The sequence below is a fragment of the Amblyomma mixtum genome, chromosome 6, assembly GCF_055824585.1.
Source record: "Amblyomma mixtum isolate Tamu chromosome 6, ASM5582458v1, whole genome shotgun sequence".
NCBI classification, from domain to species: Eukaryota; Metazoa; Arthropoda; class Arachnida; order Ixodida; family Ixodidae; genus Amblyomma; species Amblyomma mixtum.
Genome location: NC_143017.1, coordinates 116280623 through 116300717, shown reverse-complemented (window position 1 = coordinate 116300717; position 20095 = coordinate 116280623). Strand labels below are relative to the sequence as shown.

At 44.2% G+C, this 20095-nt stretch overlaps 1 protein-coding gene across 1 annotated transcript in view; it reads right to left on the bottom strand.

Moving 5' to 3' along the window:
* LOC149340150 (cell adhesion molecule DSCAM-like) overlaps positions 1-20095 on the bottom strand; it is a 128922-nt gene that overhangs the window by 42722 nt on the left and 66105 nt on the right. Inside the window, exons 2-3 of the mRNA XM_089550672.1 lie at positions 18622-18987; positions 5427-5537 (exon numbers count right to left, since the gene is read on the bottom strand). Of these exons, the coding sequence (XP_089406798.1) occupies positions 5427-5537; positions 18622-18987 (477 nt within the window). The remainder of the gene's footprint in view (positions 1-5426; positions 5538-18621; positions 18988-20095) is intronic.

Below are 20095 nucleotides of genomic sequence, written 5' to 3'. Positions count from 1 at the left end.
TGTAGACGCATTATACGAAGAGGCCAAGAGCTTTAAGAAGTTGAAACAAAAGGAAAGCCAGCTTTAGGTTGTTATTCCTTGTTCTCAGCTGGCTATGGAGCTCTAATATTTAGTTGGTGTGTTCGTAAAAACTCTATCCGACTAGGCGCATTCACTGAGCAGTCTCACACGGCCATTTTAATATAGCCCAAGAGGGCCTATTTTTTTTGTCTCTTAGTTTGTAACATTTATTACACGAACCGAGCTGCATAACTGCATATCCAAGAAATTATTTCATCATGCCTGTAAAATAACTTTTCAGAGAACGTTAATTTCAGGTTAGGATTGGCTTGAAGCCAATTGAGCCTTAATGACTGGCTTTATAAATGTAGTGCATTCTTCAGCGCATCTGTAGCAAAATATGACCCTCCTTCGCTCGACAACCAAGGCCTAAAACGACCATTTTATTTGTCTTGCCGCAGAACTTGGAAGTGGTTCGTAGCTATGTGCCAGGCTTTTTATGTGTCCGACGCATTAAACTGTAGCCGACAGCTGCGCAGCAAACTCGGCGATTCATATCTTCCCAATAAAAAACCTTTTCCGGACATCTTTCGAAGAAGCGAAGAGCAATTTTAAAATATTCATGTCTGTATGAAAAGCAACAAAAATGGAGGCTTGTTGGTAGCTCTTTTTCTTAGTGATCCTCTTCTGGGTCAGACCGAACCCCTACTGTTTATACCTGCCTGCATTCTGTAAACCCCGGAAAAGTGGGCCTTCGAGAAATCCTAGACAGGATTTTGCCGGCTTCAGAAAGTTCGCGTTAAGCTTCCGTTCGTAGTTTTATTTTCAAGAATTCGGAAGTATCCGTAAAGGTAATGGTACTGTGTGCACTGCGGAAGATCTTTACAAAAAAAAATAAAATAAAGACAACAAAAGGCGGACGTAAGCCGAAGAAAAGACAAAAGCCAAAAGGGATTCTTTACGTGCTCTCAGTGCGGCGCGGCGGTGCGAACAAGTGACAGCACGGCAGCTCCTATTCAGCCTGTCACACAGTGTTTTCAAGTTTTCGCCGTAGGAGGCGCTCCGTTACAAGAAAGAGCGCGAAACTCCGCAGACAGCACAAACTAGGCGCCTGGAATCTTGCGGCAGAAGGCCTCAGATACGACGGCCAAACTTACTGGCACTTTGAGGTGGTGGTTTACAGGAGGTTACTTTCATTTTTTTTCCGTTTGGGTACCACGACTGACAGGTTTCCTATTGTCAGTCAGTTCAGCATTGCATTTCGGATGGCGGCGTGGTGTGTCAGCCGCTCATGAGCTATGCGTCGCACACGTAGTCAGTCCTTCCTTCCGGCGGTGACATTTGCGAGACGGGCTTGTTTTTCCTGGTACCTCTCTACCACGCGGAAAGAAAAGCAAAAAGCAATATGAGCACAGGTTGAGGGGAAGACGCAGTCCGCTAGGCAATGTTTCGACAAGTGGACTTATTTTCCTCTGGTGCTCTTCTCGAAACGTTGGTTTGCGGACTTAGGCTCCCACTTGATCTGTGTTCATTTTATTTCGTATTGTCTCGTCTTCCGGCCACTTCTGTGCCATAGAAACACGGCAAGACATTCCATCGGAAGGAACATGGCAAAGTGCTTACCTTGACAGGAGCTGTGGCTTACACACTCAATCGTTCCCTTCTCGTCGCAGAATGTTCGCCCGAGCCCGCTTCCTTCTCATTTCCCACAGCCTAATCACTTCCGGGCGCTCCATTATAAAGAGTAGGGAATGTCCTGACACCTTCCTCTCTGTGCCCGGATTACCAGCCAGATGTATACACTTCCTGCCGTACGACCAAAGACGCGACTGTGCCGTGTTGTCCAGTTGTTTTTACTGCGTTCGCATTGGAGACTCCGTGTTAGACAAAGCTGTCCGTCTGTTTAGTCACCTGTCCGTCTCAAAACCGCGGTTTCCAGTTGGCAAAGTGAATAGAGGGAAATCGCCTCTCCACTTCCAGAGACTGGGGGAGAGGGACACCAGGAGAGAGATTAGGAAGAGAGGATGGGAGGCAACGGGTATAGGTTGGAGAGTGGAGAGGGCTGTACTTTCTGTCCGCTTCGGCGTCGGCATAAGGTGATAATCTGGCCACATATCGTCTCTCTCAACAGAATGCACATTTTTGTGTGCTGTTTTTCGCAATGTGCAAAACTAATGAAGCCGTACCTTTTATAGGGAAATTGTTCACACGCCTCAATTGCTTGAAACAAATGAAAGTGGAACATTGCCTGGTTAGCTACTACTAGTCTACGCTAAAATTGCTGTTCACAGAGGCGAAAACACCTTCACGTGGAAACTGGGCTGCTTTAATACTGCATGTGTGACGCCAAGGAACGATGAGGGAAATAGCATCGCTGAATATTTTAAAAATAAAAGACTTGCTTCCTTCCTAACCTAAAAGACTTCTCCCTGACTTTCTTCGTGCCCTAGGAAAACGGGGGACGTCACAGAGTGGGCCCACCACCGCAGAATCCCGTCGCCATACGGGAAACACCTGGCTCGGTAGTCAGCATGTTTGGCTGGTTTGTCGTTTATACGCTATGTGTTTCGACCACAAGATAGATAGTTACCACTTAGGGAGAAGTCACGCTAACAGAAAAGTACAATTAAACTAAAATTTTCCAGGCGAGATCTATTGACACCCGAAAACAGTCTTTTTCGTGGAGACGTTCTTGATGTATGCCCCCCCCCCCCCCTCCCCACTAACCCACACACACAACTTCCATAAAAAAAAAACGAACGCATATTAAGCTACAACTTCATGTCCACCTGCATATACATACCGCTCGACTGCAGGACAGCTTAATAAGAAAAAAAAATCAAGCTAACAGAATTGGTTTGGTGAATGACAACAAGCGCAAGGCAGACAAATATTTGGTCATTTTATCGTGTTTTGAGGGGCCAGGCTTCTTCTACAGAAGGCAGAAACAACACGTGAGTACCGTCGTCGTGAATCATCGAACGATATTTCACGGTGTTATTATGCGAACTGTAGAAAAAAGCAGGGCTCTATGCGCGAATTTGAGTGGCTCTAAGCCCCTCCCCCTGGAAGCGATGGCCATATTGAAGCAGCCCGAGTGACGTCATGACCCGACAGCGCCGTCGTCAGCTGCAAAACTGCTGCGCGCACGGTCGGTGCGGCGCACAGCGCGCCTACTCCAGTCCGGCCGTGAGGCAATGTGGTGAAGTCGCCGAGATCGGGCAGAAGCTAGGCAGAAAAGGGGACGGCACGGGCCTTTGTTGTCTTTGTTCCACTTTCTGGGGATGTGGGCTCCTCAGTGCTATAGCAACCCCGCATCATCTCTCCAACTCCTCCCTTCAGCCCCCCGTACCCTTAGCCTACGCGCAGCTTGCAGTCGGGAGCAAGCACGTGACCTTTGGCTTATGTCGTCATAGATCATGAGCGCGGCCCTGTTGCTTGGCTGCTATACGGCTGTGGAGAAGTTTTAAAAACTCAATTGCAAATTACTCGCTGCACCAAGTGAGCTCACATTTTGTCCAGTTGTTCTGAGATGCATACTGATCATCATCAGACTGACTACTCTCACTGCAGGGCAAAGACCCCTCCCATGTCTCTTCAATTAAACCTCTCCTTTGACAGCTGCGGCTACCATATCCCCGCAAACTTCTTAATCTCATCCGCCCACCTAACTTTCTGCCACCCCCTGCTACGTTTGCCCTCTCTTCGGATCCACTCCGTTACCCATAAGGACCAGCTGTTATCTTGCCTTCGCATTACATGCTCTGTCCAAGCCTATTTCATTCTCTTGATTCTGACTAGGATGTCATTAACCCGCGTTTGTTCCCTAACCACCCTACCTGCTTCTTGCCTCTTAACGTTAGGCGTACTATTTTTTTTTTTTTCAATAGGTCGCTGCGTTGTCCTCAACCTAAGGTGAACCCTCTTCGTTAGCCTCCACATTTCTGCTCCATAGGTGAGTACCGGTAAGATACAGCTGTTGTGTACCTTCTTCATGAGGGATATTGGTAAACTGCCATTCATGAACTGAGAGAACCTGCTATATCCGCTGCACCCCATTCTTATCCTTCTAGTTATTTCCCCCTCATGATCCAGATCAGCGGTCACTATCTGCCCTAAGTAGACGTGTTCCGTTACCGCTTCCAGCGCCCCGCTACCAAGTGAAAACTGCTGTTTCCTTGCAAACAACATGCAATAAACAGCTTAAGTTTGAAAAATGGTGTCATGGCTGGTTTAAAGCCCAGCTGTGCCACTGTTTTTAAGCGTTTCGCGATTTCAGTGATATAAGGTCAGCAGTATAAAGCGCCATATTTGCTGCGTACGTTATAAAGGATGTTGTGTTGATCAAAATGCAGTGCACGAAATTTATTTTTACGAAATAAAAAAAAAGAATGCCATATAGGCGAATACAGAGTGGCAGGCATACAGAAATGCTGTACTTTGAACTTGCCTTGTTCGCCGTGTAGGGGACAGAATCACGCTGCAAAAACATCGACGATGTAAATAGGCGCACATATCTCAGATAACTACATAAAATTATCGATCTGTACGGGCAAGCTAGATTACTTTGTGAGATCATTTTATGCATATGTAGTTATCCGTGATTTGTGCCCCTGCACTCATTCTTCTTGCGTGTTTTTGTCTCGGTATCTACGTGTTGTTGGACGACTAATAAGCAACTTGAAAGCTTAATGCTTTTCTGTGTCCTTCTGTTTTCGTCTATGTAGCAGTACTCTTCATTAAATTTTATGATAGATGTTAGGTCTTGTCACCGCTTAGAAAGCTAGTGACGTTCAAGGTTATTAAGACGTAACTTTTACTGAACTGAAGCGGCGAAACACCTCCTATGGTCAGCCCACAGCTGCACTTTAAAAATAGTCGCGCATCGGCAATAGCCTGGAGAACTTAGAACACCGCGCTCTCTTGTTGTTAAGGCACTGGTAACGCTCACTGAAGTTTCGATGGTATGTTTAGATTCAATAAACAGCTATCTGTATTCATCAAATACTATCATCAAGGCGCCTTTACTGATTGGCGCTAATGTTATGATGCTTGTGATGTCTGGAATCTTTAGTTAACAAATCAGATATTAGGCGCCTAAACACTCAGTGCAGGTTTTTCATCTTATGCCACAAAGGGAGTAATATTCAGGTAGCCTGGCGCATCCGGTCTTTCTTTATATGTATTGTTTCAATTTATTTTATTATTGTAAGAGTGCCAAGGCGGGGTATGAAGGCGCTGCAAAGTGCAGTCCCTCCAAAGCGGTTCATCATGGTGGCTGAGAGATAGGCGACATGGTCAGGCCGCTGACGCACGCGCCTAAACTGCAGCGAATAGGTGGCCACATGCAGTGATTTAGCGTACATATGCTGTGGGAGCACTCCAAAAATAATCTTTCCGAATTAGAGTGCAAGTGCATCACTCACCTCCAATGATCTCGCACACGAGGAAGAGGTTATCGCCTTCCGTGTAGGGACCAACCGAGTCTCGTACTACTTTGCCGCTGGCGTCCTTGATAACGAATTCTGTAGGCGGCACTAGAAAGAACAGATGCGAAGAGTAGGGGTAAGACACTTTATTGCAACATAAGTAAAGGCAGACACTGCACTTAACGCCTCTATTTCATATGACAATGATGCTTGCCGTAATCAACGATTTTTCGCCACTGTTTTTATAAAATAGTTAAGTTAGTGGTACGCTCAGAACAACGAAAAACGAGGAGAACAAGAAGCTCAACGACTTTCATGCTCAAGCATCATGGTTGAATTTTTTTCCATTTTTTTCCCTGTCTTGGCAGATTTCACGACTCCTATGTTGTTTTAATGAAGGAGGCTGCGAACAAAGAAACAAAGATTTAACGAAAACGGTATACGTTATGTACAAGTACAAAACTCCCACTTTTCAGCCATACGTTTACACAAATCACAGAGCGCTTACGATTTCTAACGTGAATGATCCAACTTTGGCTGGCTTGGGATCGCGAAGAAATCAATACATATTAGAGCGGAGACCTTAACCACTAGCCCACCGAAGCGGTTACCTAGTGGTTGGCGCGTCCTACTCGTAATCAGATGTTGAGTTGTGCAGGAGGGGCTGGATAGGGACCCTGAGCTCGTAAGTGCGAAGTGCATTTTTAGCGTTGAGTGACCGGCGGTCGCCTAGCGCACGCCAATGCCAGCGGCACAAAACTGAAAAAAACCTAATAACGCGGTAAAATAAAATGTGTCGATTGGAAGGTTTCTTGTGTTAGGACGTAGGTCAACAGCGCAGGAGAACAAGGGAAGAATGCGATCACCACGAGCTCTGTCTTCCAACAACCGTGCGCAGCTGTCAGTGTTTGTGCTGTGTCTTCTTCTTGTCGCACCGCGTGGTGATTGAGCATCGTGAACCACCATCAAGCCCCTCTAGACACATTCCATTTTTCAAAGATAACAAACCGGCAAGCAGAAATGTCGAGTATCCCGAGCTCCAAGCATAAGAAGCTGTTAACCAACGATCTTTCGTGACACGCGTTCATTTGGAAATAAAGCTGAACAGTTCACATCAGACAGTGCAGGTCATCGGCACCGCTCGCTCCAGCAAGGTTATAAATCACAAAACTCATTTTCAGCAAACGGGAAATAGCCGCCTTCTATAGCATGCCGTAATCTTGCATAACACGAGCACTCGGCACAGAATTTCCGCTAGCCTCCAAGTGCATCTCATCTATTCCTTTCGTGGACTGACTGAACGATCACACAAAGCAAAGACGCTTTATCAACAGAGCGCTTTGTTGTGCGTTTGAGGGTTTCTGTACATTCTTTTCTTCACAAACTTATCCGCTTGCAGTAGAATATATTCCAATGTAATGGTAATATGGAGGATAGTCAACAAAAATATCACTTAGGAAACCGAAAGGTTTCATGGTTGCGATTACTTAAAAAAATTGGAGATCACTGCGCCGACCCGATATGGGAGATTGCGAAAGCCTTGGCGCCTCCTCGGCACTCATCGCCTCTCTTTGCCTCTCTTTATCATTTTCTTTTTGTTTGTTAATTAATTTAACTACCGATTTAGCGTAATTATCGTATGTTTTAATTAAAGATCGACTTATCTACTCTGATTATACCTTCTTTTATCTCAATTAACGTTATTTCAAATTTAGCGCCGTGGTTGCTTTTCCGTCCACTTACTATATCCCCGTCCAGCCTATTAAACCGTCCAATGTTTTTTGCTGATAATTAATTAACCAATTAATCTATTTCAATGAAACATTTGTTCGAATAATTATCACTCATCAAATACATTTAAATTAATTTCAAACCTTATTTTCACTCTTTTGCATATTTTTGCACTATATTGCCGTCCACAGCTATTTTCCCGTCCACTCAGTTTACCGACGTCCGCGCTATTTCAACGTTTTTATTGCATTTTTGGTTCGAATTAACTGACTAATGATCCTATCGAAATGATTATTATTTGGGCAGCATCCTCACATCATCCTCTTTCGATTACAACTAATCGTTTCATGCTACCTCTTCTGAGAACGCCTGAGCTGCTGCGAACCCCGCCGACATAGCCTAGAAATGCATGCGCATTAATAACGCTGTTCCTAATATATCATCCTACATTATCTGGCTAGATATTCTTAAGAGCATTCGTGCACTTCTTACTACTTTTAAAATTGCGTGTGAAATGCTTCCGCTTGTACTTGTTCATTTATTTGTCTTTTATACTAGAGTTTGCTCGGAAATGAGAAAAAAATGTTATTTCTCAATTTTTCCTGCGCCATCCTTGACGGGCTTTCAAAGCGTAACAGTTACTTTTCATATCGTGCACGCAGTCTAAGATCTCCGCCACCAAAAGCAAGCATCAAAGATAAAGCTGCGTCGTGACGCGAGTTTTGCTCGTCATAAAGGGCTTTAAGCCATTTTTGAAAACCTAAATTTTGAGGCTTATTTTCCTGACTGCTCTCTTTCTAGAAATGGGTATGGTAAAGCGTCCCATAAAACTGACACCCGCTTTGGTTTTGCTCTCATTCCTTTATTTCGTTAGAGCCTGACCAAAAATTGGATGAAAAAATTGGCTTATGCCTGGTTACACTTCGTGGGATTGGCAGAGTTTTTTAATGCTGCGAAGTCCCGAAAGGAAGTCTTTGGGATGTAAAAGCTTAACTGTGTGCATTATTTTCTTCGACCAAAAGTGTATAATGCAAGGCTCTGCATGATCTCCACAACGTATCTTTCAGACCTGAATGTAAAACAGGGGATTGGTGGAAGCACAGTTGATGAAGTTTTAAAGCACACAGGAAATGCCATAAACTTTGGAGAAAGCTGCAGTGTTATACTATACCACAGTCGGACATGAAAAAACACAGCACAAAATGTTCCTTACGCATACGGAATAAAAGCAGATGAAATGCCAGATAACAGAGTGTTCCGGGTTAAACTACGCGCTCAGTACCTAACTAATCGCTTGTGTCGCTGTGTTAGAGGATTGCCAGCTAGCGCGTATTTAGAAGTGCCTGACGGTAAACAGCAAAGTTTGGGATGGTTTATGAATGCTTCAAAATTTTTTTCAGAGTGCCTTGTTTTCGTGCTCGAACGTGATAATCGGATTCGTTTCTAATTAGGAGTGAAAGCACTACGCTGACGGAAGAGCTCCGTCCTCCGACACGCCACCCAATTTGTGTACAATCCAAGCACTCGTCGAAAATTCCGACGACCACTTGGAGAGCCCACCACTGATTTCCGCGAATGCGGGCGAGCAAACGCATGGCGATTATACGTGTGGTCATTATTTGAATAGACGATTATTTGCACATTGCCTCAGCCCGTGTTTTCTTCAGGCATTAGGTATCTCCCGCTTCATTACGGGCTCATGAAAACGCAGCTTGCAGTTGAACTGTTTCAAGTGTACAATGTCCAATGCTTGATCAAAGGCAGTGATGTTTGGATGTTTATCGCTTCGAAGCACATGGAAGTACGTCAGCGCAAACGTGAATTAGGTCCGTTTTGAGGAGTTGTTCAATGATTCAGATTTTGTAGAACCTTGACAGCTGTAAACAGGTGTGGGCCTGTCGGGTGCACAGAATCACTTCCTAGATTTATTTTCTTCACTTATGAAGAGTCATAAAACCCCAAAATGGGCTTCAGAAAGTGAACTCCGAGCCGCTCTTCTACTCAACCATGAAAGGTATGCCGTTCCGCTCAAGTGGAAATATTTTTGGCATACGCTTGGCTTACGGGCATCATGCAAAATCATGTAATCCACGAGGTTACACAATATAAATATCTAGGGGTAACGTTAACTCATGACATAACATGGACTTCACACATTGCAGACATTTGCTCCTCGTCTTTTTCTAAGCTTTGCTACTTAAGGCGGAAGCTTAAGGATGCCGCAAGTAAAGTTAAACTCCTTGCATACTCAACATTCATTAGGTCCAAATTAAAGTTCACTTCGGTATTATAAGATCCATTCATAAAGAAAGACATACACAAGATAGAGATGGTGCAAAGGAAAGCGATTAGGTTTATTTATAACAAATACAGGAGGTTAGACTCACCTACAACACTAATGAAAACCAACCATATTCCATTACTTGAAGTACGCAGAAAAATTTCCCGTCTGTTGTTTATGCATAACCTTTTAACACATAAACTAAACATACCCCGCCCCGTAATTCTCAAACAATTGTCGCGCCGAACACACCATTCAAGAATTCATTTGCTGGAACTCATTTTTGCAAAGACTGACTCATTCAAGCACAGTTTTTTTCCACGGACTGTTTCCGACTGGAACTCTCTTCCCGAGGCCATTTTCCAGTCCTCAAATTTTAGTAAAGCTCTTGAGAAGCATTTTCTCGAGTGAATGAGCGTTGTATTTCGTTATTCTGCTCATTGTTTGTAACCTCATGTATTCTCTTAGTATTTGTCATTTTCAATGCCTTGTATAGCCCCTCCTGCATGGGCCAATCTATTGGCCTGCAGTATTTTGAAATAAATAAATAAATAAATAAATAAATAAATAAATAAATAAATAAATAAATAAATAAATAAATAAATAAATAAATAAATAAATAAATAAATATCCCGTCATTGCGTCGTAAAGAACAAGAAATGGTACGACAGTGGTATTAGAAGAAATTTACTGGTCATGACAGCTTACCTTCTGTTTTGTGGTTAACGAAGTCTTAACTAGTCAAGCAGAGTCCCGGCATGGCGATACCAATACGTAATTTCCCTCGTGCCGAAGTGGTTCCAAGAGGATTGTTAAATAATTTTTGCGCTACTCAATGCAGTCGTCTCATAAAATACGAGGACTGGAAGCTGTTACCGGCAAATAAAATGTCCCCTCATTTTTTGACCCAGCCTGTACTACCGACGAAAAACTTCTGCCGCCTGTTCACTAAGTCTGCACGATATCGTTGAAGAGTGCGTGTGACTATCGACGACACTAAACGCATCGCATTGTTGACGTTTTCGTCAGCCACGGAGAGCGCACCGTACAAATTTTTCATTGCCTTGGGAAACCTGCCAAAGTCCTATGGTGCCACGTACGACATGTAATGTTGGTCACAAAGAAACTACTCTCAATGTTTAAAAACAGCATTCAAAGCTTGCCGTAGTGGTTGTGGAAGGGTATCTACACTGATGGATTATATACAAATTAAGGTATTCTCAAACAGAGGCCATTCTTTTATCTGACCGCAACGTCTTTCCATAGCACTTAATAAAAAATTACAGCCCAAGATAAAACAGTTATTGGACACACCGCTACGTTTTTTTTTTTTTCACATTTAGCGCCGTATTCTTGATGGTAGTTAGGAAAGTTTACCGCCTCTGTGGTTAGAGAGATAGCTGAGAAATGCATAGCTTTAGAAATATCTAATGGCAAAAGGTCATCTAACCTTGCTTCGCAGCTGGGCGTGACGAGCGCCGCTGTCCCTGTTATTGTGAAGCCGAATTGTGCGTGTCTCTGATTCATCATGGTTTCTGTATATATCTGACCTCCATTAAAAGATGCATTGTATTCACCTAATAATCCCGCTGTGCTGGGCATTTAGTGTAATCTCGGCAATGCCACCTGCTCTTGTCAGGGCCGCTCTAAACGAGAATGTAAGTGTGGAAGTTTGGAAGGTTGGACAACAGCTTGTGGAACGAAACCTTGAATACCTTCATAGAGATTGGCAGACTGTGTTACGCTGCTAAGTGACCTTCAACGTAGACCGCTTTATTTAACGAGGGATTTTTAGCTTTAGTGTCAGCACAGTTCGCTATCACATCAAAGGGCCTGAATGTGCCGATGAAATTGAAATAGAAATAAGAAAGACTAAAACAACACGGTCATTTTGTTCACAGAGCCCCGTCATGGGTGAAAGGTTGCAGCGACGCACGACATTACGCCACTTGGGGAGCGTGAAGTAAAACTTACGCTGTCGATGTCACCAAAGAAGCAAAACAATTCAAACCTACACAGGAATATCCGTAGAACACTGCTGTACTCTAAGAATTGCACACTTCAAAACTCGAATAACGGAGGCACCACTCGTTTCGTTGAGGAATGTATCTTTTTTTTTTATTACCTGGTGCACATAATATTCTCCAACTTAATGCAAGCTTGCGTAAGTAAGGATAACTTGTCACATAAAAAAGAAATCTCTTAAAAGCCACTACAAATCTCAAATACCTCAAGCGAAAACCTTCTGTCTTCTGAAGAGTAGTGTATTCTAAATTACTCGGACTCCAAAAGTAATGAGAAATTTCTACTACAAATCAGCTCTACAAGCGTAAAGTGGCGATTTATGCCACGCTTGTTCAAATAAGGCAGACTGTGAAACCTATGACCTGCCATAATAAACTGAAGATTCAATAGATGTTATCATAAGTAATCACTGGGAAGTTCTCTAGTTAGAACGAATATAGAGGGTACGGAAGCTGAGAGGGAAGTACTGTGTGAAATTTTATAAAATAGCGATTCATAAAAGTTTAGTTTGGTTTTGTTTATGAGAATTTGACGTTCCAAAGCGACTCAGGCTATGAGAGACGCCGCAGTGAAGGGCTCTGGAAATTTCGACCACCAAGGGTTCTTTAAGCTGACATCGCACAGTACAAGGGCCTCTAGAATTTCACCTCCATCGAAATTCGAAAAGTGGCGATCGTCTTAAAACATCCAGAGTATGTTCCTTAGTAACTGCACTTAAATGTATTTTAACCCAAGCACTGCTTAGTGATATCTAATAAAATACCACACATCAAAAAGCATCTTTTAATTATTTATGTTCTGTTTGGTACCCTGCGCAAAAGTTCGCGAATGTGCTAGTCGACGTTTTTCGTTGATAACGCTAATAGCATGATACCATATTTTTTTTTGTATGGTGCGTTCTTCCAATTTATACTCTGGTTTGATTCTGAGTACCCTCCTTTGCACCTGTAATGTTATGTGTATTGTGGTAGGACGCGGATGTGATAAGTTATTCTCTTATACTTTTTGTGCTTCGCGCATCATAATTTATATAGGTAAGAGCAGAGAGTGCAGCATGCGCTTCCCATTCTGTATACTTAGGTAGTGCTGGCAGGGCAACTTCATTTTTATTTATTCTTCTTCGCCCACCATAAAGTATGTTTTTTGTACTGGTGATATTTCCTCTGTTCACAGATTAGATCTCAGACCCAGTCGGATGAAAAGGAAGCCGTGGGCTTCCAGCTTCTCATAAAGCAATAAAACTTAGAACTAGTACGGAGAAAGAAAATTAGAGAGAATAAAAGAACTTTGCCTAGTTACAGCGTAGGTGCAGTATCTAGTTCACTCAAAATTGGACGACGCTTAGGAGCCTTTCGAAACAGAACTGTTTCCGGTAATGAGTGCAGACTAAGGTTCGTACAAATACCGCCGACTCACACAAAATCCCAGCGTTGTCATCACCGGTTACCTCCATGTGGCGGCAGTATTCCCGAACGCATTCGCGAAAATTTTGTACAACAGTTAATCATACAGCATTCCCGGTGGTTTCTTAGCATTTCTCTTTGCATATAGCTACATGTTTTAGTCAAGTTAGAGGTTAGCTTGCGACAGGGGTTCGGACCAATAACATATCGACCTTCAATTGCATACTTCGTGAGACTGCATTTTCCCTGAATGTGCGATTGAGGTGTCCACCGAGATGTTCAGATTTGAGATCTACTGCGCCATTTCCTTTCCTCAAACGCATGCTTTCGCATTCCTCCAAGTAAGTTAAGCGCCCTCAGAACTTTTCCAGTGGGATGACAGCGATGCAGTGACTGCATTGCTAAACAAAATGGCTGTGGTTTGACCAATGGCCATCGCGAAGGAAGGGAAAACTTTATTTACATTAATGGTTTTTCCTGCGCTTTGGGGGCATCTTCAGAGACGTCTTGGTTCTACCCCCAGGAGCCATCTCTGTCGAAGTCGCCCGCCTGTAATCAGTGGTCGGTTGCCCTCAGTTCAGGGCTCCGCTGGCCACTGCCGCCGTTGAGCTCGCCGTACCAGACCTTGTTGGTCTTCACAGCGGTCGCTGGACAGCAGAGTCTCCCACTGCTCCGCACTCGGGTTTTGTATTTTGGGGACCACGTCTATGTTTTGAGTAAAATTGTGGAAGTAACGGCGCGGCAATCGCAGCGGCGGCGGCATCTCTGAGGGCGCTTTGACTGTCTAAAATGCGTAGAGGCGGAAGCGTTTTCCGCACTACTTTGACTGCCTCTGTTGCACTCTTGACGTCACCACTGAATGACGCCACACATAATTAAGTACTAATTACTGAGTGATTTCAAATGACTAATTATTGGCTAATTACTGATTAATTACTAAATACTAATTAACTGCTACGTAATGACGCTTAAGCTTCGCCTTTAGGAGTGCAATGCGACAGCGCGTTGTAGCGCTGCCAGGGAGTTCACGGAACGCCACCATTCTTTCGGCGCAATGTCTTGCCCTTTGAACGCAACGCTTTTTGGAAAAAGGAAATGGCGCAGTAATTCTCTGTCACCTCCGTGGACACCTGAACCGCACCATATAGGAAGGGAGGAAGTGGGAGTGAAAGAGGAGAGAGAAAGAGGGGCTGTAATGAAGACAATGAAAATTCTGTTTGAGGAAAGGAAATTACGCAGTAACTCCCTCACATATCTCGGTGGACAGCCGTCATCCGTCTATAGAGGAAGGGAGGAAGTGGGAGTGAAAGAAGAAAGAGGGGCCGCAATGAAGAAAGTGAAAATTGTATTTGAGGAAAGGAAATTACGCAGTAACTGTCTCACACTCGCTCCTCGCGCATGCGCAGTTGGGGCTCTTCGGGGCTCCGCGAAACCGCTCACACCTAGCGTAGCGTTGATTCCGCAACAAAAGACTTCCTGTGCTTTTGAGGGCAAGGGCTTGCTACAGTTCATGGAAAAGCTTCCAGAAAATTGCATGTGCTTTCTCACAAAATCATGCTACTCAAGAAATCGCCCAAGTGTTATTTTCAACAAATATTATAAAGAAATTAATCAATATAAGGCAATATAAAGTAGCTGGTGTCAACGTCAGATCTATTCACTGTATTGCTGCGCTGTATTTTGTGTATTATATACTATTAACCAGCACACCAAGAACCCAACAGCTAATAATGTATAACTAGGAGCTATTAGTTTGCTGCACTGTACATTTTTTTTCTGAAATTTTTGTAACCACTCCCCTCTATAATGCATCTGGCCCTGAGGGTACACGAAATAAATAAATAAATAAATAAAAAAATATTAGTTGCCTCTGTATCTCGAGCCATGAAATTAGAAAGCATACTAGCCCTGAGGACAAGAAATGGAAGAGCGAGGTAGCAGATGAACTGAACTGCTCCGGTTAAAGTAGCGAGTATTTCTACCCTGCTTCGCAGTTATGGATGCTGCGCTTCAGGTCACCCTATAGTGGGACTGATGACGGCGCAATCCAGTTCTCCCAACAGAACTTTGAATTGTCATATCAATGCGCCTCGATGTACACATTTAATTTAGAAAACAGTCACTCGCAGGAACTCATGAAAATGAAAAGCGAAAAGTCGGATATTCATCACGCCAGCTATCAACCAGGCCGTTGCGAACCTCCCTGCCCAAATTTTTGAGTGCGTGCGACTCCTTGTGCTTCGTCGGAACGGAAATCATGAAAGATGAACACATTATGCAGCTTGTTCGCAACGAGACACAGGAATCCACTCACTTCACTGCACGGAGCTTCTCCCCGCGCTCAACGTCGAACGCACAAACACAAACCCACAGAGTAGGGGTAAGACCACCGTGGCGGGGTAGAGTACTCAGCCGTGATGACAAATTGGTTTTTCCCACTGTTGTGCTTCTTTCGCGCAAGCAGAGTGCAACTAAATGCAATCTTGTTCGAGACCCTTCAAGTGTGCACCCAATCAGGAAAGTTGTGTTGCGGAGAAAGAATAAAGCGCAAGATAAAATGTTGTGAAACGCCAGGGGCAAAACAGGAAAGAAGGAAGGAAGGGCGAATCAGATTCCATCCCGCGGATGGGACCTAGGTCAGAGGGCACAGATCAGCGAAGTCACTGAAACGCATGAAAAATAGAGACGGCCCTCCTCTTAGACGTAGTCCTTGTGACGGTTCGTTGCTCGGGAAATTTGGCTTGCGTTTTGGTCTGGCTTCCTCTCTCGTCGTTTCTGCAATAAGCATCAGAGATTCGGCGAGCGATTACGGAATCGTGCAGTAACTGCAAACCAAATGTTCTTTAAAGATATTGTGACAAAAGCCTGTTACCGCTAATGAATTAAAATGAAAGAATTCTACCAAAAATTACAAAATTGTGTAGCATTCAAAAAAAGTACGTGACTTAAGCAAAAAGAGGTGTTAAGAACGGCTCAGTGACCTTCTTGCGTGGCTGCCTAGATTCTAGTTGCATAGATTTGACTTTATGTACATCGGATCTTATATCTTATAACGGTTCCGCAACAGACACTGAGGCACGAAAGAGGGACCACTGTGACATACTTCAAAACCCCCTCGCTTACGCTGTGTGAGAGATTGACGTCAAGGCAATCTTTGAATTGTAAATCTTTCCGCTTTGTAATCTCTAAAACAATTGGAATGGCGATATTAAGGATGGTTTAACCTCGCTGCTACAAGGCCAACTTTTGTACCAAGAAAGTCGCTATACTGGGTGAATTCACTAGCATATACAAAATATGAGCGGTTAAGGGTTGTTCAGAAAAGAGTGGAAAGGGCTTATCGTCGAAATGGGTCCTTAAAATTACGTCCTGAAGCTCAGAAAGTATGCTCTGCTAAGCTTCAGTCTCTGCAGAAATGAAGCATAATGAGATGGCGTGACTTGAGTAGCACGTTGCTCCTCAGATATAGTGTCAAGGATCTGACTGACAGTCGGAGTTCTAAGTGGGCCCGCAACGCCGAATGATCCTTTCCGAGCCCTTGCAATAGCTCTGGGGCTCCAGAAACAGTGCTTGCTGACAAGTTTCATCAGCCTATTTCACGTCCCAGCGCTTCATAGACTGCGAGAAATTTGCGAAATTCGATGCGCATGTGCCACAAAAATTAGCGCTTGCTTTCTTGCGAAACACGTTTATTTTGAACATGGATTCAAAATCGGTGAACTTCAATGTGTCTTGCATCCTTTTTGCCAAAGACTACTAGTGATCCTGACGATATCAGGCCGAGCATGCTTCAAAACCTTAGGCTCTAGAGCACAGCACAAGCTTCTAGAGCACAAGCTACAAACACTGCACTACTCTCTTCCTACCATTCTTAACAAGCATCAGGACACAGAACTTCTCACAATGAAACAGTTGCAGCAGTATTTTGTAAATATGTAACGTTTCTTTTTTTTCTCTTACTGTGTCATATGATTTCCTGTTTGTTTTTTGATGTGATGTTAATCAGAGTACGACATCGTTCAATCTATTATGGGTTGTCAGAATAGGTTCTTCAACGTTAAAAATCTATTTCTCATTATAAATAGTGATTCAAATCATCTGCTTTTCAGTTATATCTTGTATTTTATTATATCTGCTCTTGTTTTTGTGATCTATTTATTGCGTTTCCACTGTTTTTGTCGTTTTGTAAAAGCCAAGTGAAGGTTTCAGTGGCCACGTAAAGCTGCCTAGAGCAGCTTTTAGCCCTGGAAGCCTTCCAGTGTAAACTGGAAAATAAACCTTGAATTGAATTGAATTGAGCTATCCTACTACAGATATTTAACAACCTATGTACCAAGAAAGTAATACCCCAGGTATTGCTTACCCCAGGTAAGGAAAATAAAGTGATGTGATGTGATCGAAGAGTGCTCGCGTCATCCATGGTGAAATCTATGTAAATTTGTCCTAGTTCTCGACTCTTTTCGCTTCGTCAGCCTGGCGAGCTGCTTATGTAAAAATGTTGAAAATGATGTCCGCCAGGCTCCACTGGTGGTTTGAAGAGTCGGGAGTGTTCTCGGCGTTCATGACTGGCTTTAGCTGGCATCGACGCACAATGTGCGTGATTATCAGCATTGGGACATGCGTTGAGCAGAAACAAAGCCATGGTAGTGTCACGATTTAGTATTTTTGGAAAGGAAATGGACTTTCGACACTATCAGTCATGTTTATGTACTTACTGCTGAGTTTACAAGAGACTGATGTGAGGGGAATGCCGCTGCGGAGGATTTCTAACTTTCTGACTAATAGGAAAAAACCGGTTCAGTCAAAGGAAAAAGCGTAGAGCATGGTCTCATCAACAACAGAGTTCGGAAGTTCCACAGGGCGGCTGCTGACCCCTTTTCTTGTTTAATATGTGATGGCGGATATACCACTAAGGCTCGCACCCGGTTTGCAGTGTTCTCTGTATGGTGGTGATGTCTCCACTTGGGCTTCTGGTCCAAGTACGAGCTTTATCGAACCAGTCTCACAAGATGGCTTAGACGCCATAGACAATCATTTTTTTAAGCAAGACTGTTCATGTTTCACACAGTGAAAACAGCAGTGCTACCTATCTCCCGAAATGAGCTACAGGATTTCCGCCTCTGTCGAGAAGGAAAACCGTTAGCGACTTTTAAACAACATCGTTTTCTGGGCGTGCTACCCGACTGACAACTGTCTTGAGCTGCAAACATAATATTTCGAGAATATCCGGTTAATAAGACTTTTCGCTCATTATATTTCATTGTTTCAACATTAAAATGGTGTTCCCCAGTTAGAGCTGAATATCTGTCCTGGAGCGATATCCTGAATTCCTCTATTTTCGCTCTGACCACTAACTCGTTAATGGACTTCCACTTCACTAGCCTCCTCCATTCCCTCTTCAAGCCTAAGCTAATTCGAGACCTCACCATACTGCGGTCGCTGTAACTCACCTTTCCAAGGATCTCCACGATAGGAGCTTGCGCGCATATTACGAAGTCTATTAAATTTTTAGTCTCATCATTGGGGCTCTTCCACGTCCATTTCCTGTTCTTTCGTTTCCGGGAGAACGTATTCATGATCCGTAAATTATTCCTCTCTGCAGATTACTGGAGTCTATGCCATAGTCGCCTACCGCCTTGTCTCCGGCCTGCTTCTTGCCTACCTTCGCATTGAAGTCGCTCATTAGTACAGTACCTCAAGCATTTCATGCTGTTTTAATAAAGCAGTGCAAATAGCGATGCAGCGGACTTACCGAACACCGCCAGGGCTACGGCAGCGCTGTAGCGTCTTCCGCTGGCGTAGAGCAGGTCGCAGACGTAGGTTCCCCTGTCGGCGTAGTCGACGCGGTTCACCTTCAGGCTGGGCGGCTCCTGGAGCACCGAGAAGAAGGAGCGCCCTTTCCATGCCTCGCCGCGCGTGTGGTGCCCCTTGGAGAGGCCGCCCCTGCGCGAACGGGCGTCCAGGCTGTAGAAGGGCTCGGAGCTGTTGTCGCCCGCCCGGAACCAGCGCACCAGCACAGCCGAGTCGTTGCGGCTCTCCACACGCAACTTTGCCAGGCACGGGATCACCGCGCGGCCGCCGTCGGTCGCCAACACCGTCGTGCCCCGCGGATCGACCGCTGCAGACGACAAGGGAAGGGAATCAGATCGCGCCAGCTGCTGCAGTGCGTTTGTGCATCGGCTTGAATGGCGCGTTATGTGGCTCTTAACCTTCGCTGGGAGGGATTGATTGATTAGGGGATCGATCAGCCGACCAATTCTTTGCCTTATTATGGCTGCATGAGTTCGGTAAAGCAGAAAGTTGGGCTAGTTGGTAACGATTCATCTAAAAACGGCGCACAGAAAAACACCCGAAACACAGGACAGGACAGGGCAAGAGCGCTCTTGTCCTGTCCGTTCTCCCTGTATTTTGCGTGTTTTTCTGTGCACCGTTTTTAGATGGACTGCATGAATGTATTGACTCACCGAGCAATTAGTGTGCTTTAATAATCAATTTTTTATTAAACCACTCTATTGGTTGATTTTTTTATATATTATTTGATAGATTTATTGATAGCTTTATTAGTAATGTATTTGTGCATTTGTTTATTTACTGATTGATTTATTTGTCGCTCGGCCGCCGTGGTGGCTCTCTGGTTATGACGCTCGGCTCCAGACTCTAAGACGCGGGTTCGATCCCGACCGCGGCGGTCGAGTTTTGATGAAGGAGAAATTCTAGAGGCTCGTGTGCTGCCCGATGTCAGTGCACGTTAAAGAACCCCAGGTGGTCGCAGTTTCCGGAGCATCCCTCGTAGCCTGAGTCGCTTTGGGACGTTAAACCCACATAAAACATAAACTATCGATGGATTGACCGACTGGCCAATGGTGTGGCAATGAAATTGTTGACAGTATTTTTTTACGAATCTTCTGCAACACGAAGTTGTTGGTCTCAAAACATGCATCTGACATGTGTCGGGATTCCAGGCAAATCATTACAACACGTTTTGTCTCCCTACAGATGAAATCTACGACTTAAGACTTCCCCTAGAGGATAAAACGCCCTCTTTACGTGGGCTGGTCCTCCTTGTGTTCAAGAAATTGAAGCGGAAACGTAACTGCATGGCTTTCGTCACTCTTGAGGTTTACGATATCACCACTGCTTGGAACAAGTTAATTATTTTAATTTTCTGCGCAAAGCAAGCGACGACGCATTAAGGTCCCACCTACAACATGCACGCTTTGGCGCTT